The sequence below is a fragment of the Elephas maximus genome, chromosome 6 (genome assembly GCF_024166365.1).
Source record: "Elephas maximus indicus isolate mEleMax1 chromosome 6, mEleMax1 primary haplotype, whole genome shotgun sequence".
NCBI classification, from domain to species: domain Eukaryota; kingdom Metazoa; phylum Chordata; class Mammalia; order Proboscidea; family Elephantidae; genus Elephas; species Elephas maximus.
In genome coordinates, this window is record NC_064824.1 from 108,593,052 (window position 1) to 108,619,856 (window position 26,805).

General features: G+C 37.3%; 1 protein-coding gene across 2 annotated transcripts in view; it reads right to left on the reverse strand.

The window, feature by feature from the left end:
* Positions 1-849: 849 nt before the first annotated feature.
* The window catches only part of ACADL (acyl-CoA dehydrogenase long chain), a 57,309-nt gene continuing 31,353 nt past the window's right edge, over positions 850-26,805 (reverse strand). The window contains exons 5-11 of one of the 2 annotated variants that reach the window (XM_049888081.1): positions 24,890-24,956; positions 22,099-22,263; positions 21,204-21,305; positions 20,161-20,274; positions 7,030-7,157; positions 4,738-4,824; positions 850-1,154 (exon numbers count right to left, since the gene is read on the reverse strand). In XM_049888081.1, the coding sequence (XP_049744038.1) occupies positions 1,061-1,154; positions 4,738-4,824; positions 7,030-7,157; positions 20,161-20,274; positions 21,204-21,305; positions 22,099-22,263; positions 24,890-24,956 (757 nt within the window). In that variant the 3' untranslated portion in view covers positions 850-1,060. Of the gene's footprint in view, positions 1,155-4,737; positions 4,825-7,029; positions 7,158-7,807; positions 8,874-20,160; positions 20,275-21,203; positions 21,306-22,098; positions 22,264-24,889; positions 24,957-26,805 lie in introns of those variants that run through there. The other variant, XM_049888080.1, reaches the window with a different exon arrangement.

A 26,805-nucleotide genomic window follows, 5' to 3' on the forward strand; every position in this document is an offset into this window, starting at 1 on the left:
TGCTAAATCTCAAGTTGAAATGTCATTTCTTCACTTTCCTATTTTAAATGCTTACCTTATTTCCTTCTTTTATTGCATTTATTACAATTTGAAATTATCAAATTACTTACTACCTTGTTTATTATTACTTGCTTATTCACTTATTCATTAGCAGGGATCTTGCCAGTTTTGTTTACTGTCATTATTTTTAACAGCCTGGTTTAGAGAAGACACAAAGTATTTGTTAAATTAATAAATAAACTGTTCTCAAATAAAATCCATTGATTGTTTTGACATCTATAAAATATATCTTAAAATTAAAGGGTCATAGATTATTCTGTGTTCTATAAATTAAACTGGACTGGAAATCTGTTGAAAGCCCGGGTGTCAGTAGTTGAGATAACCAAAGGCATTTTCTGATGGGATTAGGCAAATGCTCAGCAGAGCCCTACAGGTTAGGGGTTTCAAAGCTGTAGGGTAGGAAGCCTTCCTGCTTCAACCACAGCAGCTCTGCATTGGGACTTTCTATGTAAGCTTTTGTTTGAAGAACAAGTTCCCTTGCTTAAAAATAGGAAGGTGGGGTAAAAAATAAATAAATAAATAATATAAAAAACAGGAAGGTGGGGTAGAAGGATGAAAACCATACTGTTCTGGGAAGTTTGGAGCAAATGATAGCTGAAATTAGTTAACATTCAAAATTGTATTTCTTTTTCCCTTTAGAAGTTAATGTGCTGAAATACTATGAATGTTTTTATAGTATAACAATACAAAATTATTCTGCCTCAAATTTAAAGAGCTAAGCAATAATGTTTTTTAGAATTTTAGGGATATATTTATAAAAATTTTTTGACCATTAGCTATATAAAAAATTAAAAGTGAAAGCTTATATTGGAGAATTTTAGAATCTTCAGATCCAAAGAGTTCTCCTTTCACTGTGTTAATGTTATATTTTATTTATTTCTCTATAGAAAGAGCATACAAAACAATGTTTAGTGTTCCCCCCCTTGCCAGGTTGCATTTTATCTTGAGTAGATTTCAAACCAGATTAGCAGTAATAGGATTCCAGGATGTGGGCAGATGTCTACTTGTCATGGATGATGTCTCTTGCAATCAGCTCCTTCATTATTTCATTGGTACCACCATAGATTGGCTGAACTCGAGCATCCACATAAGCTCTGGAAAAATCAGAATGTGATTGAATGAAGAAATAAAGTATTAGAAATTGTAAAGTTCATCCACTAGGTAACTATTAAGTTCTCTAAAGTACACATTTAATAAAACCCAAACAATAAAGTTCTAGCACAAATTTATTTTTCCAATATGGCATTAATCCCAGGTTGGTATAACTGTTAAAACACACAAAGAGACTGTTAAGATCCTGATAATCTGTGTTGTTTTTAGTTTGCTCGAGGATATAACAAATTTCAAAAAAGCATTTATGTTTATCTGATTTAATTTAGCATATACAATAGCATTCTAAAAAAGTCTGCTTTAGATTTAGATATGCATGGAATGAATATCTCGATTTCTTGTCATCCTTAATGTTTCCCCCCACAAACCTTGAAATCCACTTGTTTTATAAAAAAGAAAAGAAATGACATATTTTCTAGCATCGCTTTAGATCCCACCACTGCTTTTACCTACAAGGATATACAGTGATACTTTAAAAAGTAAGTTAACATGTTACTTAATTTTTTGGAAATGGTTAATATGGGGTTAAAATACTGAGTGGCTGAGTCCACTGCCAGGCAAACACAAAAAAATGCATTCAGGAGTTCACTTTCGGTAGTGATGATTGTAACCATGCCACTGCTTGGTTGTTTTTACTTTTTCTCATCTCATTAATCCTCTCAGCTCTGAGATATGAAAGAATAAATATTACCCTTCTAAAGGTAAAAGAACTGAGGTGCACAGAGGTTAACACATTTACTAATTAAGGATTGCCATTAAAAAAAAAAAATTTTTTTTTTTTTATTTAATTTAATGGCCACGTAACAGATAATTGGCAGACTGGAAGAGGAATGTAGGCTTCCTGCCTGTTTGGCAAGTATCTTTTTTATTATATGAATTCTTTGATCGGCTCATGCATTAAAGACTAGTTGCTGAGCTTTGAACCTCCTGGCACATGAATTTACCGGCATCTTTTTTTTTTTTTCAAGCATAAAATCTGTTGGATTTTTAATGTAATTTTTAAGACAAATTAAATGTCCCAACTCTTTAAGAACATGACCAATTTTGGACTTATCCTTCATATTCATCATGGTACCCTGCAATCAGAAGGCACTCTGTAAAAAATTTACTGACTTGATTTACTGCATTACAAAAGAATTTTAAAACCTCATTACCAAACTTCTGATAAAACTTCTAAAATCTAGAGACATTTGTGTTTTGAAATATATTCTTTTTTTCTTTTAAACAGATTCTGTTCTTCCCCTACAAAAGCCAATGATAGCACCGTGAGGACCTGCCTGGCATTTCCGCCTTCTTCAGCAATTCCAATGTGTTTATACATTTTTGGACTGGGTTGGGCTTTTTTCTTTTCACAAAGTAGTTCTAACCCCGTATGTAATGACAGAGATCTGTAGACCTTTTATAGGTTACTAATTAAATTCAGTAATCAACTAAAATTAACAGAGAAAGGCAGCAGAAGGAATGTTTAACCACCCAGTGTTGAAGCTCCACATCTCAGGCTGCTCCTCCTAGCATGGCAGACAAGTCCTGAGATGGCAAAACCTAAGCTTTCCTTCTCCTAGGCCCCAAGCCTAACGAGGAAGACTGAACTAAACCCAGACGCTAAGACAGAGCAGTTATTAAAAAACCCAGACAACAAAACAAAAAAGCACCTCTTTTTCTCCAGGAAACCAAGACTCAGCAACATATATATTAACTAACCTAGCTTAATCTGGGGGATAGAAGGAACACAATTAAAATGTTTGTTTGTTTTTCTCTATCAAAGCCTATACAATGCATTCACATAATTGCCTATGTGTCTAATTACCATTTTGATATCAGGTACTATTCTCACCTTTCATCTTTAAAAAAAGTCTCTTCCCTATCTATTCAGGGAGAGAAATGACAGTCTAGTGTAAAGGTTCATACAATCTTTGAACTAATAAGCTACCCAAGAAGGGTGATTATTATGCCTTATCTCCAATTGAAACCAGCGATTTCAAATAAGCCATCAAGCTACAATGCTTGCTACTACTGACTTGAAGGAATCACCTCTGAGAAAGACAGAGACCAAGATATATGGCACACTCTAATCTTGGGCCATTGAGACAGCTGCCTTTCTTAGAACAAGAACTAAACTAGACAAACATTGAGCCACTACATGTCTACATTCCAGCAGCAGTTGTAACGGTATAGTTAAGTAGAAAAATATAAACATCCATTATTATTTTACTCTCTTAGCATTGTTTTTACTGTGAATAGGACAGATGAATATTATGAATCGCACATGAAAATGTTCAGTATTGATTTAATCTGTGCTAGCATTACTCAATGTTTACTTCTGATTTCACTACTATACGAAGATTAAAAAAATATATCTGCTTTTGATTAAGGCCCCTTTGAAGTAGTTCTGAAAGGATATAACAAAATCCAAGAACTGATAAAAAAAAAAAAAAGAAAGAATTCACTTAGCTACTTCATGTCTATATTCCCAGAACAAGGAAAAGTCCTGAGGGTTGCCGAGTTTTTATAAAAGGTTATAAATTATATATACCCATGATTAAAGCTGTCTGAGCTGCCCAATGGCAAGAGAAAATCAGCAGGTTATATCTATGCCGGAGCTTCTGTTCTTAACTTAATATAACTTTTATACTATGTTTATTCTCCTCACTAAGGACTACAAGCACTGCAAAATGTTTTCAATTATGCTTGACAAAATGATAAATTTGAAGCCTTAGGCTGCCAGTTTGAATACTAGTTTGATAATTTTTTTTTTTTGCCCAGATATTCTACAGTTAGATAAAAACTGGAAAAAGTTTTTAGAAGCCCATATGATTGTCATTCTCAGATTCAGAAGCACCTTGGGCTTTTCTATATAGAGCAAAAGCCTCTTTGCAAAATTTTTATAAACTGAAAACATTGCTAAATCAGAGAAAAAAATACATTTTCTATGGTGATGAGGAGAAATGCCATGGGGAGATAACTGAGGCCAAAGACTGTGGAAATATGTAAAGAGGAAATTATGGAGATGGAGGGAGAAATGCGTAAGAGAACATAGCCTATTTACAAATTGAGACTGCTTCCAGCTAGTAACAAGAATATTCATACATAACACAGTGAAAAAGGGCATATGTTGTAATTTCTTTTAATTTGAAGGAAAAAATCTTTTTGGGAAAATACTTTTGATTTTTTTTTTTTTAAAGCAAATTAAATAGTCAAATATTTAAAGGACGGCAATTTAAATCTTTTTCATGTGCAGATTAATTTTTCTATAAAAAAAATTATAGTGCTATTTTTTTAGCTTAAAAAATAAAGATGCTTTTTATACTTCTATATCAGGACTCAAATAAGGCCAAACATTAAGCTTTTCTATTCTGGTTTCTTCACTTTGTTTAAAAATGATTTATTAAACTTCTAGTGGTAAACCCATAAAATAAAGCTACTTCCATTTGCTTGAACACACACTGTAGTCACAGCTGAAAAACACAAAGATTTCCCACCTCCTCTCCCACCATACAAACAACAGTAAAGTGATTTTCCTTTTTCTTTACACTGTCAAGAAGAGTGCAACAGAACAGCCATACTCACTTTGCAATTGGGTACTCCCACATGTATCCCCAACCTCCATGGAGCTGTACGCAGTCATAAGCTACACTGTTTTGTAACTCAGATGCCCTAGATGACCCAAATAAAAAGCAGAAAAGGAATATTTGAAATGGATTTTCATGAGGTGCTTCACAATCAGGAAATAAAATTATTTATGATTGCTTAAACGCACACATTCATCAAGCAATTAAAACAGAGTATTAGGTAACCAGAGAAGATAATATGAGTTACATTTGAAATAAATATCAGGAGAATTGTCACCTACAGAATACGTTCTTCATAAATTATATTTCCAGCTAGACTTTTGTTAAAGCTATAAACAAAATGTCGATAGCTTCAATTATCATGTTTTTGGCTATTCTAGGCTTGACAAAGATATAGTAAAGACCTGTATTTGGCTTAATTTATTTATTTAGATGACACAAATTAACCGTATGATTACTTAGCCCTCTATTCTCTTTTGCATTTGTAATATGTCTTTTTTCTCCAGAGATGTCACTCTTTACCCCAAAGTGACAATTCTGATATTCAATAATTGTAAAAAAATAAAAACTTTTTTAGGGTTCTGACTTTTCAGAAATAACCTGAAAGTAAAAGTGAAAACCTAGGGGAATAGACTATTAAAGTACATGTCATCAAATAGGAAATTTATTAAAAAATTATCTGGGGATTATTATACCCAAGGTACATTGATATCAATGTGAGGTACTTGAGAAAATTTTTTTCTGATTTTATCACAGCAGTTGTAACTACCATTAAAATACATAAGATAACTGGTAGGTATTTGGCTTACCTTAACATAAAAAAAAAAATTAAAATTATTTTTTACTTATTTTTCAATAAAGGAAAACATAAAGCAAAGAGAAGCATAGACACAATTTCCCATTTAAAATCATTTTTTTAACTCAAGCCATAAGGCAGTGACAATGTCCCTAAGAAATACAGTAACAATCTAAGGATTAATAGGACAAGGCTTTAGGTACAATATTTGGAATTTTATAAATTTTTGTATTTGGCTAGTATTTTAGTGAAAAAGTTACCGGGTTGTCAATAGTTGCTCCCTCTGTTTCAATGAGAAATACCAGTATGTGCATAAACCTGGTGTTTCTAAAGAACAATCTTATCCAAACATCTCTTTGTCCAAAAGTATTCTATTTTAAAAATATTTACTTTACACCTTTTCCACTAGTCAAAGAATATAAAATGTAAAACATCTTTCCCCAAAGTACATGTTCCTAGTATTTTCACATCACTTTTCAACCTGACAATTTTATTATTTTAGAATCATTAAATAAAGCACTGTTCTGCATATTTCCCCTATTCTAACTGAAATGAACACAAGTTAATGATTAATAACAAGAATTTTTTCCAGGTTACTTCTGAGCTAGTGAGATGTGAGAATTTTTTTTTTAAAGAGGAAACCAAACCCATTTTTAAGATCTGGTTTAAACTCTATGCTCTTACATCTTAAATATACAAAAACCTTATACCGATCATTTTTCAATTAACTCATCTTTAACAGCATTGTTTGTTACTTAGTCTTTAATTCAACTGAAAATCTTTCTAAACTTAATAGAATGTTTCTTCCTTTCAATTAACAGAGCACGTGTGCAGTGGTTAAGAGCTAGGCTACTAACCAAAAGGTTGGCAGTTCAAATCCACCGCCTGCTCCTTGGAAACCCTATGGGGCAGTTCTACTCTGTCTTGCAGGGTCACTATGAGTCGGGATCCACATGAAGGCAACGGGTTTGGGTTTTTTCTTTCTTTTTTTTTGGTGCAACTTTTGGTTACACAGTCAACTCTTCATGGAATTTCTCTTAGATCTGGAAAATACCTTAAATAGGAAAATCCTGGCCAATCCACTCATTTCATGGATAACAAATAGCTGGCCCAAAGAGAATTATGTAAATGAACTGCCCCAGATCATACCTATTTAATGAAAGAATTGGAACTGTTCTCTCTGGGTCTCACTATACCACAATCTTTTTCAGGTAATTAGACAAAGTATTACTTAAAGGAACTAATCAGTCATCCTACTTCAGTCTCTTATTAATTTATTTTCAATAACAAGAGTTAAATACCAACTAGAGTGATTTTTAACACATTATAAATAGGCCTAATGGAACCTTTCAGCATTTTTTTAAAAAGGCTCTTACTGCTATTTTTTATTTATACAGTCTTCTCTCTTTAAGACCCTCAAGGCTGAGTTTAATGTTGGCAGAATTCCATAACAGCCTGAGCAAACACCACATTTTAATTACTGAGCACGCATACCAGTATTTTGCCATGGAGGCAGTGGCAGAGTCCAGACGTTTCGTTTCATGGAGCTGGAGACAGCTGTCCACAAAAGCCCTGGTTACACAAATGTGTGTTTTTAGTTCTGCTAGCTTATGCTGCACCGTCTTGAGTTTAAAGAAAAAGAAAGAAAAAAAATGAGCATGGTAGAAGTAAATATTTTGAGTCACCTAGCAGATGAAAAATTATATAATGGAAGATTTTTAGAGCAAAACAAAAGTAGTAGCTTTGCTGGATTTTTTTTTCCCCCCTCCAAAAAAGGCATATGGTAACTAATTAGCTTAAATTAAAAAACCCTGCTATAATTCAGTGTTAAGAAAACTTGTACTAAGAGAAAAGATGAAAAATAAATAAATAACATTTCATATTTTGTAATCTAAAATTCAGAGCACAAAGGGGAACGTCTTGAACACCAGCCTGAGTTTAATGAGTGAGCACCATCTTGTGGTAATATCTTTTCAGGACAGTTGCTGAAAACACCTGTGATCTGCAGACTGTAAATCCTTGAAGAATTTTTGTTTATTAATGAAATTAAGTATACACATTTCCTTATTTTGCTTCTTTGACTTGAAGTACCAAATAATAAAATAACAAGCTGGGGATGCAAAAAGGTTGTATATGCTCATAATCACAACATCAGAAATATTTATGAAATATTATTATTTTATATTATCAAGCATTTAATCTAGATAGATCTGTAGAATGCAATAGAAGAATAACAGAATCAGAATACTCAAGAGACCACCCCTCTGCACCCTCTCCCTCCCCTCCAGCTCCTCAGCACAGTCGGTAACTTGAATGACAATGGGATTCTTGGAAATCATTCTATCTAGACCCTCCTCAGTAGTTTCTGACCTGTTCCCACTTCAATCAAGTTTCACTTCATTTCTGACTCTTGACTCTCACACTTTGAACTTTACGTTTATATCTGGTTTCTTTGACACTGATTTTCTTCCCCCTTTTTTTCAAGTAATATTTTATTGTGTTTTTGGTCAAAGTTTACACAGCAAGTTAAGTCCCCATTTGACAATTTCCACACAAGTTGTTCAGTTACATTTTTCGCAATGTGTCAACAATCTCCTTAATTGTATTCTGGTTGTTCCCTTTCCAGTACTCTAGTTTCCTTGCCCTCTTCTCGTCTTTGCTTTAGAGTAAACATTGACCTTTCAGTCTTATACAGATGGTTTTTAAGTAGAGAAGCCGTCGTGTGGTTAACATTCTTTATTTTGTGTGCCACTCTGCCATTTCATTCAAAGGTGATCTCAGGGGACAGATTCCGTTCAAGGTTTAAAGACTGCCTCAGCTATTTTTTTTTTTTTTTTAGTCTCAGCGAGTCCTCTGTCTCTACTGGTCCAGTTAGTCTATTGGCACTGACTGTTGAACTTCCTTGAGGATACCGGCTTGGACTCGAAAGATTAGCTCTGCACTTCTGGTAGCCTCCACAAGGACACCCTATCCTAGTTCACCACGTAGGTCCAAGGCCCAGCTCTGGTTAGCTAGATCTATCTCCCTTGTAAAAATTCAGATAGAAACAGAGTGCTGATCAGTCCTGTTGCTGAGTTTATGTGTGAGACTTCACTGTGGCTAACAGAAGGCATACACATGGAAGTTACTGAAAAGGTGGCTCAAAGAAACACAAACTAGAAATTAAATGCAATTCACCTATGTACCAGTAGGTTCAAAGCCATGACTGAGTTCTCAAAGGTGGGCTGTGAGGCCAGATTCCCAGAGGATGCATTTATTGCTGGCTTGCAATTCCCAAAATGTAAAATTGAACCATTAAGAGTTACTGGTGGTGGGGGCAGCTTTAATACTTTCCATTTCTGAAAAAGAGTTGAAAGGGAGTATAGTAAGAGTGAGGAGCAGACAAGTCCCGAGCGTCAGGTGAGATAGGAGCTCTGATGGACAGAATCCTCCCAGGGGTATCAATATAATTATTTTGCTGATTAAAAAAAAAAACAAAAACCTCAGCAGCCTCCCTTGGGTTTACCCTTATCTTATTCTAGAAATAGAGGATGATTGGCATATAATGATTCTAAGACCAAGCAGTGAGAAGGCTGGGATCACACTCCTTCCACTTCTATATCTTGAACTCTAATCCAGAACACGCTGGATTCCATGAAGACTCTCTTCTTCTCTCATCCTTTCCCTTTTTCTATCTCCCTCTGTGTTCATTATATTGGGCCAAATCTCTTCCTTCAATCATCACAGAGTTTCTTACTCCTACCCACACATCCAAATTTCTTCACAGAAAATCTACAGATGGAATAAGAAATGAAAAAAGCGGGGAAATACTCCTCTATACATTGGAAATACTTGAGTACATATTCCATGAAAATCCCGAAATGAAATATTAAGTCTACTCCTAGCTTACTTCAATGACACTCTCTGTAACACTTAATTTGGTAAACCCGGTGTAATCTGGTGAACCTGGAGATACTTTTGCCCTCATATGATGCTACGCTTGGAAATTTATGCACTATTTACAATACAGGAAACCCTGGTGGCGTAGTGGTTAAGAGCTACAGCTGCTAACCAAAAGGTCGGCAGTTCAAATCCACCAGGTGCTCCCTGGAAACTCTATGGGGCAGTTCTACTCTGACCTGTAGGGTCGCTAAGAGAATCGACTCAACGGCAGTGGGTTTTGGGTTCTGATTTACAATACAAGACAATCAAGATCTCTAAGCCTATGTGAACACTGGGAACTCTAGAAGCGGAAGTTAAATTTCAGACCAAGATGGAATCACTTAGAATTCTTGCTTCAGTGCATTCAGTGAGGCCCAAAGGTCTGACAGAATTAATGCTTCCAAAAGTACATAATTTACTCTGGGGTAGGGGGATACAGAGATTAAGTATTTACATATTCTTAACATTGAGTTGGGTGTCACTAAACAGATCTGGCCTTTACACTTGACTGCAGACACTGAATGTGTTGTGTTTTCTGAAACCACTCTCTAACGAATATTGTTCCAAATATTATGAGCATGGTGCTTTTTGTGAATGATCAACATGCCCTTAGCAGTATTTTTAACATTTGTTAATATTCTCTAGTACATAACACTGTGGCTAACATCTTTTTTAAAAATCACCCTGAAGTTATAAAGAGGAGGGGATAGAGTCTCTTTCAGAGTTCTGAATGATGAAATTCTTAGAATCATCGTGTTATGGAATTGGAAGACACTTTGGAGAGGTTATGTAGCCTAGTATTTCATTTAAACAACATCATTAATTGCATTCTAGTATATTATGATTCAAATAAAATGTAACAAATTAGGTTTGCTACCTAATTTTTATAGTTAATCGACCGTATGCTCAAGGTCTTAAGAACTGGGTATTCCCTTTAGCGAGGAACAGAAGGAAGAAGTGTTATTCCGATTTTTTTCCTCTCCTATTCCTTTCTAATATGCTCAGCTGCTAACCGAGAGGCTGGAGGTTTGAGTTGATGCAGAGGTGCCTAAGAAGACAGAACCTGTGGTCTACCTCTAAAAAATCAGCCAGAGAAAACCCTATGGAGCACAGTTCTACCTGTCACACATAGGGTCCTCATGAGTTCGACTGACTCAATGGCAACTGGTTTTATTCCTTTCCCTAGTACTTCGTGCCCTTAGACTCAAGAGCACAGTATCTCATGGGAAATGACTAAGAAATATCAACAGAAAAAAATGGTCACTTCATTGCCCAAGGGTGAAGGAAATGTAGAAAGAAAAGGGTCCATCTATTTACTTGAAACTTCTGGCAGTAAAAATAGAGAACACAGCGTATAAGAGTGTAGGTTCCAAAGTTAGAACATCTGTGTAATTTTGGGCAAGTTACTTAACTTCCCCATGTCTCAACTTACTCATTTGTAGAATGGGGATAATTACAGTACTATCTTATAGAGTTGCTGTGCAGGAAAAAAAAAGCATAGCAAAGTGCCTGGCACATAGGGAGCAGTTAATAAATAGCAGACACTATCATTATTATTTAACATATGAATTTTACTGTTTTGCTGTCTATTCCCTGGAAAATCATGAGAATTGACATCAACTATGGAGAGTATAGGACACCCTGGTGGTGCAGTGGTTAAGAGCTATGGCTGCTTGCTAACCAAAAGGCTGGCAATTTGAATCCCCCAGGTGCTCCTTGGAAACTCTATGGGGCAGTTCTACTCTGTCTTGTACAGTCACTATGAGTCGGAATTGACTCGACAGCAAGGGGTTTGGTTTTGGTTTTTATGGAGAGTATAAGGCACCCTAGTGGCTCAGTGGTTAAGCACGTGGCTGCTAACTGAAAGGTCAGTGGTTTGAACTCACCAGGTGCTCTGCAGGAGAAAGATGTTGCAGTCGACTTCTGCAAAGATTTCACCCTTGGAAACCCTATGGGGCAGTTCTACTCTGTCATATAGCATTGCTAGGAGCAGAACTGACTTGATGGCAGTGGTTTTGATGGAGAGTATGGATGAAAAGAAATAAAAATCCTATAACTATTGCTATTGCATTCTAAAAAGAAAATAAATTTTACGACGTCCATCTAAATGGTCAGAAAGGCCCAAAATGTTCAAAATTCAAGGATAACAAAGAATAAAGAAACTGAATTATTATACAATCATAAAATGACATTTGGCCAAGTAAAATATGACATTTACAGGTCGACTTCAATTTTATAACTGGAACCATAGGGCACTCAGCTCCAGAATAGGAAGGGTAGGCATGTATTGGCCATTCATCTTCTCTGACACCACATTCCTAGTTTGAATTACAAAAATATTATTCAAATATACTTAATTATATGAGACAGGAAGATTAAAAAAACCTCAGGAATCTCGAGACATACACATTCATGTTTATATAATGGAAAACACTACTTGGTATCAATAGTATACCTGTGAAACTAGAATGCTACTGCCACCTAGTGCAATTTTAGAAAACTACCTTTGGCAGAAAACGACGCTTTGAAAAGGATTTAAAACCAGTTCTTGTCTTTTTATTATTTAAAATATAATTAACTAATAAATACTTTTAAAAAACACCCTTTTCTCCTGTTGGAAAAAAGTACAGAGCAACTTTCTATTTCCTTCATAGTTAGATGTCAAATCACATGCTTTCTGAGCTATACAGGCAATTTGGGGAATATTATGGTGATCTTTGTTACAATCTAACATGATGTTCATAAACAGGAAACGCAGATTTCCAGGGGGATGGAAAACATGTCTATTCAACTACTTTTTATAGCAGCAAGAATAGGGCTAAAGGCATGAGGTGTTTTAACAAACATTTTTTTTTAATAATTTTTATTGTGCTTTAAGTGAAAGTTTACAAATCAAGTCAGTCTGTCACATATAAGCTTATATACACCTTACTCCGTACTCCCACTTACTCTCTCCCTCATGAGTCAGCCCGCTCCCTCCTTCCAGTCTCTCCTTTCGTGACAATTTTGCCAGTTTCTAACCCTCTCTACCCTCCTATCTCCCCTCCAGATAGGAGATGCCAACACAGTCTCAAGCGTCCACCTGATACAAGTAGCTCACTCTTCATCAGCATCTCTCTCCAACCCATTGTCCAGTCCCTTCCATGTCTGATGAGTTGTCTTCGGGAATGGTTCCTGTCCTGGGACAACAGAAGGTTTGGGGACCACGACTGCCGGGATTCTTCTAGTCTCAGTCAGACCATTAAGTCTGGTCTTTTTATGAGAATTTGGGGTCTGCATCCCACTGTTCTCCTGCTCCCTCAGGGGTTCTCTGTTGTGCTCTCTGTCAGGGCAGTCATCGGTTGTGGCCAGGCACCATCTAGTTCTTCTGGTCTCAGGATGATGTAAGTCTCTGGTTCATGTGGCCCTTTGTGTCTCTTGGGCTCATAGTTATCGTGTGACCTTGGTGTTCTTCATTCTCCTTTGATCCAGGTGGGTTGAGACCAATTGATGTATCTTATATGGCCGCTTGTTAGCATTTAAGACCCCAGATGCCACATGTCAAAGTGGGATACAGAATGTTTTCATAATAGAATTATTTTGCCAATTGACTTAGAAGTCCCCTTAAGCCGTAGTCCCCAAACCCCCGCCCTTGCTCCGCTGACCTTCGAAGCATTCAGTTTATCCTGGAAACTTCTTTGCTTTTGGTCCAGTCCAGTTGAGCTGACCTTCTGTGTATTGAGTATTGTCCTTCCCTTCACCTAAAGTAGTTCTTATCTACTAACTAATCAGTAAATAACCCTCTCCCACCCTCCTTCCCTCCCCCCCTCGTAACCACAAAAGAATGTGTTCTTCTCAGTTTATACTATTTCTCAAGATCTTATAATAGTGGTCTTATACAATATTTGTCCTTTTGCCTCTGACTCATTTCACTCAGCATAATGCCTTCCAGGTTCCTCCATGTTACGAAATGTTTCACAGATTCGTCACTGTTCTTTATCGATGCGTAGTATTCCATTGTGTGAATATACCATAATTTATTTAACCATTCATCCGTTGATGGATACCTTGGTTGCTTCCAGCTTTTTGCTATTGTAAACAGAGCTGCAATAATCATGGGTGTGCATATATCTGTTTGTGTAAAGGCTCTTATTTCTCTAGAGTATATTCCGAGGAGTGGGATTTCTGGGTTGTATGGTAGTTCTATTTCTAACTTTTTAAGAAAACGCCAGACAGATTTCCAAAGTGGTTGTACCATTTTACATTCCCACCAGCAGTGTATAAGAGTTCCAATCTCTCCGCAGCCTCTCCAACATTTATTATTTTGTGTTTTTTGGATTAATGCCAGCCTTGTTGGAGTGAGATGGAATCTCATCGTAGTTTTAATTTGCATTTCTCTAACGATCGAGAGCATTTTCTCATGTGTCTGTTAGCTGCCCGAATATCTTCTTTAATGAAGTGCGTGTTCATATCCTTTGCCCACTTTTTGATTGGGTTATTTGTCTTTTTGTGGTTGAGTTTTGACAGAATCATATAGATTTTAGAGATCAGGCGCTGGTCGGAGATGTCACAGCTGAAAATTCTTTCCCAATCTGTAGGTGGTCTTTTTACTCTTTTGGTGAAGTCTTTAGATGAGCACAGGTGTTTGATTTTTAGGAGCTCCCAGTTATCTGGTTTCTCTTCGTCATTTTTGGTAATGTTAACAAACATTTTTGATGTGACAGTGGTGGTGGTTGGATTTCAGAAGAAAATGATATCATTCCCCTTTTGGGTAGAGTTAAGAAAGTCACAGAGTGGTATCAAGAACTTCATGTTGCTAGAAGCCTGTAGTGTGCATTTTCAGGCTCATACCTTCAAATTATATTTGAGCAAACTACCATTGGAAGCCCCCATGCATCTGTCAGTTTGTCATACTGTGGGGGCTTACATGTTGCTGTGATGCTGGAAGCTATGCCACCAGTATTCAGATACCAGCAGGGTCACTCATGGTGGATAGGTTCGGCTGAGCTTTCAGACTAAGACAGACTAGGAAGAAGGACCTGGTGGTTTACTTCTGAGAAAAGTCAGCCAGTGAAACCCTTATGAACAGCAACGGAACATTGTCTGATACAGTACCAGAAGATGAGCCCCTCAGGCTGGAAGGCACTCAAAAGACGATGGGGAAGAGCTGCCTCCTCAAAGTAGAGTGACCTTAATGACATGGATGGAGTCAAGCTTTCAGGACCTTCATTTGCTAATGTGACACAACTCAAAATGAGAAGAAACAGCTGCAGACATTCATTAATAATCGGAACATGGAATGTAAGAAGTATGAATCTAGGAAAATTGGAAACCATCAAAAATGAAATGGAATGCATAAACATCAGTGTCCTAGGCATTAAGGAGCTGAAAGGGACTGGTACTGGCCATTTTGAACTAAACAATCATATGATCTACTATGCCGGGAATGACAACTTGAAGAGGAATGGCACTGCATTCATCATCAAGATCTATCCTGAGGTACAGTGCTGTCAGTGACAGGTTAATATCCATATGTCTACAAGTGAGACCAGGTAATACCACTATTATTTAAATTTACACACTGACCACTAAGGCTAAAGATAAAGAAATTGAAGGTTTTTACTAACTTCTGCAGTCTGAAATAGATCAAACATGCAGTCAAGACGCATTGATAATTAGTGGTGATTGGAATTCAAAAGTTGGAAACAAAGAAGAAGCACTGACAGTTGGAAAATATGGTCCTGGTGATAGGAACGATGTCTGATATCACATGATAGAATTTTGTGAGACCAACAACTTCAGCCTTGCAAATACCTTTTTTCAACAACATAAATGGTGACTATAACATGTGGACCTTGTTGAATGGAATGCACAGGAATAAAATTGACTACATCTGTGAAAAGAGACTGGAAAAGCTCAATACCCTCAGTCAGAATAAGGCGAGAGGCCAACTGTGAAACAGAACATCAATTACTCATATGCAAGTTCAAGTTGAAGCTGAAGAAAATTAGAACGAGTCCGTGAGAGCCAAAGTATGACCTTGAGTATATCCCACCCGAATTTAGAGACCATTTCAAGAATAGATTTGATGCACTGAACATTAATGACTGAAGACCAGATGAGTTGTGGAATGATGTCAAGGACATCATACATGAAGAAAGCAACAGGTCATTAAAACGACAGGAGAGAAAGAAAAGACCTAAATGGACATCAGAAGAGACTCTGAAACTTGCTCTTGAATGTCGAGTAACTAAAGAAAACGGAAGAAATGATGAAGTAGAAGAGCTGAACAGAAGATTTCAAAAGGCAGCTCAAGAAGACAAAAGTAAAGTATTATAATGACATACGCAAAGACCTGGATATACAAACCCAAAAGGGAGAACATGCTCAGGATTTCTCAAGCTGAAAGAACTGAAGAAAAAATTCAAGTCTTGAGTTGCAATAGTGAAGGATTCTATTGGTAAAATACTGCACAATGCAGGAAGCTTCAAAACAAGATGGATGGAATACACAGGCACTGTACCAAAAAGAATTGGTCGATGTTCAAACATTTCAGGAGATAGCATAAGATCAAGAACTGATGGCACTGAAGGAAGAAGTCCAAGCTGGACTGAAGGCAATGGTGAAAAACAAGGCTCCAGAAATTGATGGAATACCAATTGAGATGTTTCCACAAATGGATGCAGCCCTGGAAGTGCACACTCATCTATGCCAAGAAATTTGGAAGACAGCTACCTGGCTAACTGACTGGAAGAGATCCATATTTATGCCTATTCCAAAGAAAAGCTGATCCAACCAAATGCAGAAATTATCGAACAGTATCATTAATACCACACACAAGTAAAATTTTGCTGAAAATCCTTCAAAATCTGTTGCAGCAGTACATCAACAGAGAACTGCCAGAAATTTAAGCCGGATTCAGAAGAGGATGTGGAACAAAGGATATCAATGCTGATGTCAGATGGATCTTGGCTGAAAGCAGAGAATACCAGAAAGGTGTTTACCTGTGTTTTATTGACTATGCACAGACATTCAACTGTGTGGATCATAACAAACTATGGGTAACACTGTGAAGAATGGAAACTCCAGAATACTTAATTGTGCTCACAAGGAACCTGTATATAGATCAAGATGCACTCATTCCAACAGAACAAGGGGATACTGTGTGGTTTAAAGTCAGGAAAGGTGTGCAGCAGGGTTGTATCCTTTCACTATACTTATTCAATCTGTATGCTTAGTAAATAAACCCAGAAGCTAGACCATATGAAGAACTTGGCTTCAGGACTAGAGGAAGACTCATTAACTACCTGCAATATGCAGATGGTACAACCTTGCTTGTTGAAAGCAAAGAGGACTTGAAGCATTTACTGATGAAGATCAAAGACCACAGCCTTCAGTATGGATTACACCTCAACACAAAGAAAACAAAAATCCTCACAACTGGACCAATAAGCAACATCATGATAAACGGAAAAGAGATTCAAGTTGTCAAGGCCTTCATTTTACTTGGATCCGCAATCAGCACCCATGGAAGCAGCAGTCAGGAAATCAAACGACACATTACATTGGGCAAATTTGCTACAAGAGACCTCTTTAAAGTGTTAAAAAGCAAAGATACCACTTTGACGACTAAGGCTCAACCAAAGCCATGGTGTTTTCAATTGCCTCATATGCATGCGAAAGCTGGGCAATGAATAAGGGTGGCCAAAGAATTGACACCTTTGAATTATGGCATTGGCAAAGAATATTGAATATACCATGGACTGCCAAAAGAACGAACAATCTGTCTTGGAAGAAGTATAGCCAGAATGCTCCTTGGAAACAAGGACGGTGAGACTTGGTTCCACATACTTTGGACATGTTATCCGGAGAGATCAGTCCCTGGAAAAAGACATCATGCTTGGTAAAGTAGAGAGTCAGCAAAAAAGAGGAAGACCCTCAATGAGATGGATTGACAGGGCTGCTGCAACAATGGGCTCAAGCATAACGATTGTGAGCATGGCACAGGCCAGGCAGTGTTTCGTTCTGTGGTACATAGGTTGCTATGAGTCAGAATCGACTTGACAGCACCTAACAACAACAACAATAATCCTTTGAAGCCACTCAATAAATACTTGCTTAACGAAACAAAAAGGAATAAATCATGTATGCCAGTATTTTTCAGCTGGATACTACTAGCATTGTGAGTACTTGTCATATGAAGCTATCTCTGAATTACCGGACATTTAATAACACTGGCTCTGAGGGCACTAATGCCTGTTTCACACCCAGTCACTGTGCACTCCCCTCACCAACATTTCTAAATGCCCCTCAGGGGTGCAGGTAGTACAGCCCTTGAGAATCACTGATATATATACATCATTGATTTATGGGAATATAAAATATAACATCTTTGCTTTTAAGGAAATCACAATTTAGGCAAGTCACTGTTTTTTAGTTTTTTTCCTTGATTGAGTGTGTGCCTCATTTCCACAGACTCAGAATAACTATTTTTAGATGTTATGACAATAAGGAAAGGTAGGAGGTAAAGAAATCTTTATCGGATGGAAAAAGTTAACATATAGATAGGAAATTATTCCCAAAATGACAGGCAGAAGATCCAGAACATGAGCAAGAAGTTGATAAAAAGGCTCCATTTTTTGGAACAAAATAAAGCAAGACATTTTGTAAGGAGAAAAAAATAACCACTAACTTTAATTAGTGCTTACTCTGCTAAGCAATATTCTAAGCACTTTACGTGTATTATCTCATCTAATCATCACAGCAACCTAGGAGGTAGCAGCTCACATTACACATGTCTTACAGGCAAGAGAAAGACTTCTGAGAGAGAATACAACTTGCTTAGACCACAGAGACTCAAATCGCTATGCTAGGATTTGAACCATGCCCGAACTTAATGTCTACGCTGGTCCTGAAAAGTTACAAAGGTGTTTCATCTCGCGACCTTAACCTTTCACAAAACCTTTCGATTAAAGTCATTACACTTATGACTTTTCAAATAAATTTCCAACTCCAGGTTTTTCGCTTGTAAAATGTTTCACCAATTTGATGACTGCATTGTTTATAAACTGTTCTGCTAACAAGAAACTAACCAAAACAAAACAAAAATAAACAAGCTCATTGTCGTCAAGTTGATCCTGGCTCTCCTGGTGACCCCACGTGTTACAGAGTAGGACTGAGCTACATAGGGTGTTCTTGGCTGTAATCTTCATGGAAGCAGACTGCCAGGCATTGCTAGGTGGGTTCAAACTGCCAATCTTTTGGTCAGTAGCCAAGGGCAAACCATTTATGCCATCCAGGGACTTTATAACAAGAAACTAGAGAGTCAAAAATTTAATTTCCATATTTGGTGACTATGCTGCCATATAGGAGCCCTTGTGGTCCAGTGGTTAAAAGTTCGGCTGCTAACCAAAAGGGTGGCAGTTCAAGTCTATCAGCAGCTCCTTGGAAATTCTACGGGACAGTTCTACTCTGTCCTATAGGGTCGCTATGAGTCGGAATGGACTCGACGGCAACAGGTTTATGCCACACATACTGAGTTCTTTTGGAAATAACTTAAGCCTCCTGACAAAATCCAAACCTTAAATAAACACAATCATTCACCTTCTCTGCTCTTGTACGTGGGCGGCTGAACCTTTCTAACAAAGATGACATAAAAAAAGTTAAAAGTACCACTATATGTTCATGATCACTAACCTCATCTAGGTCCTCACTACTGCCAATTGCCTCACTGTGTTTCTCTAGTTGGTTCAGTCTCTCACTCTGAAGAGGGTATTTCAAACCTTCCTCTCTCTCCTTGGACACATTCACTCACCTCTCTCTCAAGAACTGACCCTCTCTATTGTTATTTAAGGAAACAGAAGCCTCAGAAAGGAACTTTTGTAGTTTTCTACCAACAGAGCTACATATCTGACTGAACTCATACCCATCTTTCTTCCTTTCCTCCTGTTACCATAGAGGAAGGATCTCTCCCATTGAAATGGAAAGACCTATCCTTCCATCTGCTTCAGCACCCACACTCTCCCACTTTCTCAAAGATGATGTACAGTTGACTATCCCTTCCATACTGATATAGTCCTTGTCTTCATCTTACTAAAACCTTTCTCTAGGTATTAAAATATGCTCCATGATTTCTCATTCTAACAAGAAAAAAATTAAAAACCCCCAAATATCTCCCGTAGCCCCCAAATTCTTTCCTTCCTTCAATTACCATCCTTTCTTTCAACTACTCTTCATAGCCAAACTCAGGGAAGAGTTGGCTGCCATGCATGTCTCTACTCCCTCATTTCCATTCACTCCTCCACTTCCAGCTTTTATTAAAGTCACCAATATAACCTCCATATAATTATATCCAATGGACACTCTTTGGCTTTATCTTCTTTTCCATCCAAACACCATTTGGCACCAATCCTTCCTTCTTGAAACATTCTCTTGGCGTCTGTGACAATTCTCACCTCTTTCTCTTTTTCCTTTCTAGCTATTCAGTCTCAGCCTCCTTTGCAGGCTCTTGTTTTCCTATGTCACCTTTAAATCTTCTAGTTTTAATCAGGACTCTATCCTAGCACTTCTTGTCTTACTCTCCAAAGCCTCTCTCAAGATGATCTCACCCACTTCCATGGCTTCTAATGTCACCTAAATGAAAATTACCCCAAATTTATGTGCAGCCTAGACCCATTTCAGATGAGCAAATTGATATGTACTACTAAACCATGACGATGAGCTTACCTGTATCTGTGCAACTGTTTTCCCAAAAGCTTTTCTTTGTTTAACGTAGTTCCTGGTTTCTTCAAACATGAATTCACTGGCTGAAATTCCCACGTCAGCAATCAATAGCCTTTCCTATAACTCAAAAATTAGGCCCCGAACATTATTCACATCATATAAGTGACTATCTCATGATTTCAATTATAATAAATCCCATAAATAATCTTTATAAAACTCTTCGAGGCTAATTTATTTCTTAACTCTTTAAATCTACAGAGATTTATGACATTATTTTGACATATCTGTAAGAATAACTTTCTAAAGCTGTCCTTATTGCATATCAATATATATCATTTATTTAATACCCCCTTTTCTCTCTCGTTTATAGATGAGTAAAGAAATTCCATAGTTGATTTTTATTTATTGATCTCTGTGTACCGTATGTCCTAATCTCTCTGTGGAAATCAACATCTTAAAGTCCACAGTTTAAATTCTGCCTATTAGTGCAAAAGTACCCCTAGTCACTTTAACCCCCTCTTATCATATCCTATTTCCATGCCAGTGTTCCTGGCCCTTGTCCTAATTCCACGTTTAGTCCATGCCATGGCAGTCACCAAGGAGGTATACTCCCTTTTATTGCCATTTGAGGCTCAATGATTCCCATGAACCTAAACTCCAAAAGAGCAGATGAAGGAACTGACCCTTGTGGCTAAAGCTTTTCAGTCTGAACATGTTATCTTTTCCCCTTTGATTTGGTTATTACCAAGATGTACCAAATGCCTTCTCTGACATTTTCTTTCAAAGAAGTAAACGACTTATAGTTAAGAACCTAAAACCATTCCAAGGAGGAATCAGAACCCAAACACTTACTTTTGCTATCCACTTTATCCGCTTCGATTCAATGATTCATCTAGCCTACAAAATTCTTATTTTTTACAATTTTAAGTTCTACTCAAATAATTGGCTAGACCATAAGTTTTGCATGCATGGATTTTTATAGTCTATATTATTCTATCCCAGTTCATTATTTACTCAAAAAGACGGAATCTTGAAACATTTCTCACCTGTGGAAGCTCTTTCATGAGGTAATAGAAGCCTTTATTTTCTTCTCCAAGTAGAGCATTAGCTGGCAAGCGTACATCTTCAAAGAATAGTTCAGCAGTATCCTAAGAAACCACAGAATTAAGTAGAGAACGATCTCATTTAACTCAGATCTGATGAGGTGACTATTATTACTCCCATTTCAGAAAAAAAACAAAAACCGAACAAAACTGAAGCTAAGTTGAAGTGGTTAATTACTAACACAGCTAATAAGTGGTGAACAAGGGATTCAAACCCAGATCTGTCTGATTCCAAAGCTTATGCCTACCTCACTATAATACACTGTCTTTCTAGTTCTACCATTGTCCAGTTATCTATGTACTGAGAACTAAGGATTTCTAATCAAACCAAAACAACCCACTGCCATCAGTTTGATTCCAACCCATAGTGACCCTATAGGACAGAGTAGAACTGTCACATAGGGTTTCCAAGGAGCAGCTGGTGGATTCCAACTGCTGACCTTTTGGTTAGCAGCCAAGCTCTTAATCACTATGCCACCAGGTCCAAGGATTTCCAATGCATACTAAATATGAATTTCTTTTTGGTAACTATATACCACATAGAAGAAAAATATTTTCTGTTCATAATTTTCCTCAATTTCCTAAAGAGAGGGTCGATTACCATGCAACTGATTTTGCCAGTTCTGAAGCAGACATTCAAATGCCCTGGTTCGCTCCCATTACTGACCACCAGGAAGAGCCACTGTGGTGTAAATGGTGGAATAAATCCCTGAAAAGCATATTTCAGGAACTCACTGTAGAAAGGCTGATTGTGCCACACGTATATTCTCTAGGTAAGTGAGGCATCTATTAGAGTGATAATAAACTCATTACCTGAGTATGATTTATTATGACTTACCTGGGCTTTTAATCCTATTTTATGCAGCTTTTGTCCCTTGATAAATCCTTTCATCCCATTTTCCACCAGAAAAAGGCTAATGCCATGGGCAGGGGAGCGAGCGTCACGATTTGTGACTGCAACCACTATCACAACATCACTCAGCCAGCCATTTGTGATGAATACCTGCAAAACCCCAAACATACTATAATATGCCATAATTCAGGTCCATGTGCAAATTATGATGGGGAGAAAGCAAATTCAGGAAGACTACAACTGTTAAGACATGCTTTATACCTCTCTTTGTCCCCTATCCAAGTATAAGAAATATGGAACGTTACGAAGGAAAAAGAAAATCCTCTATTAGGCCATCATACAAATGTCATTGTGACATTTATTCCTTGTCTTTTTTCTTTTAATATAGTTCAAATTATTCTGTATTTGCATTTTATATCCTAACCTTTTCACTTAATGTTAACGTAATCTTTTTCCTGTACTATTACAGATGGTACTGGGCTTGGCGTGGGCTATTACAAACTCTATGTTGATATTTTAATGGTTGCACATTAGTTCATCTTATTGACATTGATATTTACTCACCCATTGATATTTACTTCCATCACTTTTGCTTGCTTTCAATTTTTATTATTTCTAATAGAGTTTTTGAAGCAGACTAAATGGTACCTCTCCTGAGTGGTTCTCACACAAGACCATAACTGAGGAAACTCGGCCTGCTTAGAAAGCCAGAGTCATGGGAGAATGGGTTCCCATTTCACTTTTGGCCAAACACACCCTCTGTATGCAAGGAGTTAATAATTATACATTAGAATAAGCACCAGCTTATTATAATCCTTAAGATGAATAATTCAGACTAATCTTTCCTAAAGTATGTTTCAAGATCACCAGTCACTCAAGATAACCTATAAAAAGAGAATTTCCTAGGGCACAAAATATAATATACCATGCTTTGGGAGACTGACAATGTACATCAGCATATCAAAGACTGAGAAGATGTGCACATTTTCCAAATGTATTTGACCACAGGTATTATTTTTCTAATAATTATGAAACTAGGTTATGAAATATTTACTAGAAAACAGTGGCTCAAAATGTGGCCCACAGGGGATGCCAGTCCACAAACTGTTACCACCCCTTGACAGTATAAATACAGAGATTGAGAGCATTTAGAAACTTCTATAGCAATTCAAGCTGGTGATTTTGCAAATACAAAGGTATTAATCTCTGATTAACTGGAAATAAACCATTTTCAAAAGTAAAACAAACGGAAACTAGTCCTTCACAGAGCTTTAGAACACATTTTTGGAAAGACTTCCTAAGTGCAGAAAATGAACATTTTTTTTTCACTTAACACTTTTTGTTGTTTTTAGGTGCCGTCAAGTTGGTTCCGACTCATAGCAACCCTATGCACAACAGAACGAAACACTGTACAGTCCTGTGTCATCCTCACAATCACTGTTATGCTTGAGCCCACTGTTGCAGCCACTGTGTCAATCATCTTGTTGAGGGTCTTCTTCTTTTTTGCTGACCCTCTCCTTTACCAAGCATGATGTCCTTCTCCAGGGACTGATTTGTCCTGATAAAATGTCCAAAGTACATGAGACGTAGTCTTGCCATCCTTGCTTCTAAGGGACATTCTGGTTTTATGTCTTCCAAGGCAGATTTGTTTGTTCTTTTGGCAGTCCGTGGTATATTCAGTATTCTTTGCCAACACCATAATTCAAATGCATCAATTCTTCTTTGGTCTTCCTTATTCATCATTCAGCTTTTGCATGCATACGAGGCAACTGAAAACACCATGGCTTGGGTCAGGTGCACCTTAGTCTTTAAGGTGACATTTTTACTTTTTAACACTTTAAAAAGGTCTTTTGAGCAGATTTGCCCAATGCAATGTGTCTTTTGATTTCTCGACTGCTGCTTCCATGGGTGTTGATTGTGGATCCAATTAAATGAACCCCTTGACAACTTCAATCTTTAACTTAACACTTAGTCAACCATAAATATTTACTAACTGTATATTGGACACAGTTTTAGGCAGTCAAAAACATCTATCCTCATGGAGTTTATATTCTAAGGGATATATTTACTTCTGAGCCTATTTGTAACCTTAATTGGAGGGACTCTTCAGTTCTATCATTGGGTTGATATGAGCCTCAGAAGGAATGAACTGCCATCGAGTCATTTCTGACTCATAGTGACCCTATAGGACAGAGCAGAACTGCCTCATAGGGGTTCCAAGGTTGTAAATCTTTACAGAAGCAGACTGCCACATCTTTCTTCCATGTAGTGGCTGGTAGTTTCAAACCACCAGCCTTTTGGTTAGCAAACTGACAGCTTACCCACTGCACCACCAGGGCTCCTTCTGAAGGACTGATGGGTTCTCAAATTTTATAAGTGGTATCTTTCTCTCCTAGGATCTTTTGGTACTCTTCTTGACATTTATGAGAAAGCCTTTTTCCCCAACCACTCATCAACACAAAGTTTTTTCACGTGTTTGCTCCATATTTGGCAATGTGAGCCATACTTTCACCTTGTCTGGTTTGATGACGGCTGTATGAAAGCTAAAACAACTTTTGCCTTTAATGAGGGGACACACAAAATAGAAAATGGAAGACGCTATCACAGAGTTTTTGTAATGTAAATGTTGTAACTTTCTTGATGTCTCAGAATAAGTAAACTCAATTCTTGTGTATGTCCCTGTGTCTGACAGAATCAATAATGAGTAGTCTTTGAGACATTATTACCCATGGCATGACTCTGGAGACAAGGGCTATAGAAGCCCCTCTTTACACACCTTGCTTCCATTGAGGATCCAGTCACTCCCATCCTTTTTGGCATTTGTTCTTACTCCTTGCAAATCACTGTAATTGAACGAAAAGATGAATAAATCACCAACTGGCAAAAACTGAATTATGCAAATATCATCAAGTAAATGTATGTAATGTGATAATTCATACTGGTTACACCATTGCAAACACTGATCTTGAATATTAGAAATAGTCACACAATTGACTGAAATACCACGTCTGATATATTTTAAAATATTTACACAAATACATGTTTAAGATTACATAAACTAAGCTGATTTTATAGCACATAACAAGACCCAATTAGCATTCAAAGACCCCCAAACTGGGCTCAAATGACATTTAAAGACCCACTATTTCCTTGGAATTATTTGCTACAATGTACTTTCTTGCCTTTAGTCACCCTGGTTCCTTCCCCTATCTCTGCTCATCAAAAGCTCATCTATTTGATTAAGAGGTAAGAAAGATGGGGGAGTGGGCAGCTCCAATCTCCCTCCTCCCACACACAAAAACATCAAAAAACAAGCAGAAACTGTCAGAAACAACTTTGCCAGAACTCCGAAAAACAGTCAAAGGTTTACAGCGTTTAAGGGAACACTGACTCAAGGAAAGGGCAACTTAAAAAAGGCAGGAAAGCTTTGTGGTTCTTTTTACCTGTACCTCACCGCCTCCAGTTGGCAGTAGTCTTGAAGACAATAGCTTGTGATCCCAGTGTGGGACCCTGGTCCCTGGTTCTGGAGGCTGCATAGCAGACCATATTCACAAATTATTGTGATTGTCTGTTCTGAAGGTGGATGTAGGGAGTTCTTATCAGTTTCACCTATCTCAGAACTCATTCGGGGCTAAAAAGTGTTGGGCGCAGCTAGAAAACACTAACAAATGATCAACTCATAGCTGCTTGGGGCAAAAGAGTATGGTTGAGACATACAACAGACCACCTAAGGTCAGGGAGGAAAAACCAGGGAGACAGTTTCTTTGGGAAATTCGGGCATTCAAAAGCTGTATGTATCTGAGGGAATTCAGAATGCCATGCAATACCTAGGGCAGCAAGATACATGCTCAGAAAAGACCTGAGAAAACCATAAGCCTCATGGCTCACAGGAAGCATGGGTAAGGTGTTGAAGGAATGTCCCAGCAAAGAACCAATCTGTAAAGACTGGGAGAGGTGTTTTTTTTTTCCTGTTGTTTTTAATTTTGTTTTATCTTTTTTTATTTAACTCCTGACATTCAAGGAAATCTCTGTTAAAACATTAGTTGAACACGAGCTAAAGGAACAGGCTTCAGTGACCACACACACTGAGGAATATGGTTTTTACAAAAATAGTCTGGAAAAGTCGCTAAACCAACAGGCTACTGCAGCCTTCAACAATCAGCAAAACACCCAGCAAACTCTGAGAAAAGAGGCATATCTGATTTACAGAGTTACTATATTATGATATTCAAATGTCCCATTCTCAATGAAATAATCACAATGAAGATGGGGAAACAGGAAAAGACGGGCCATTCAAAGGAACAGAATAAAGCAGTAGATATCACCCTGAGGAAGCCCAGACATTGAATTTACTAGAAAAAGACTGTGAATTAGCTGACTTAAATATGCTCAAGGAGCTAAAGAAAAATATGGACAAAGAACTAATGGAATATCAATAAAGAGACATAAATTATAAAAAAGTTAACAGTAATTGTGAAGCCAAAAAGTATAGTAGCTGAAGTTAAAAAAAAAAAACACAGCAGGTATGAACAGGCAGAAAAAGAATCAATGAACTTGGAAATAGAATAATTGGAATTATCCAGTCTGAAGAGCAGAAAGAAAAAGAATGAAAAAAGTGAATAGAGCCTGTGATGATTAAGGTTATGTGTCAACTTGGCTAGACCATGATTCTCAGTGGTTTGGTAGGTATTA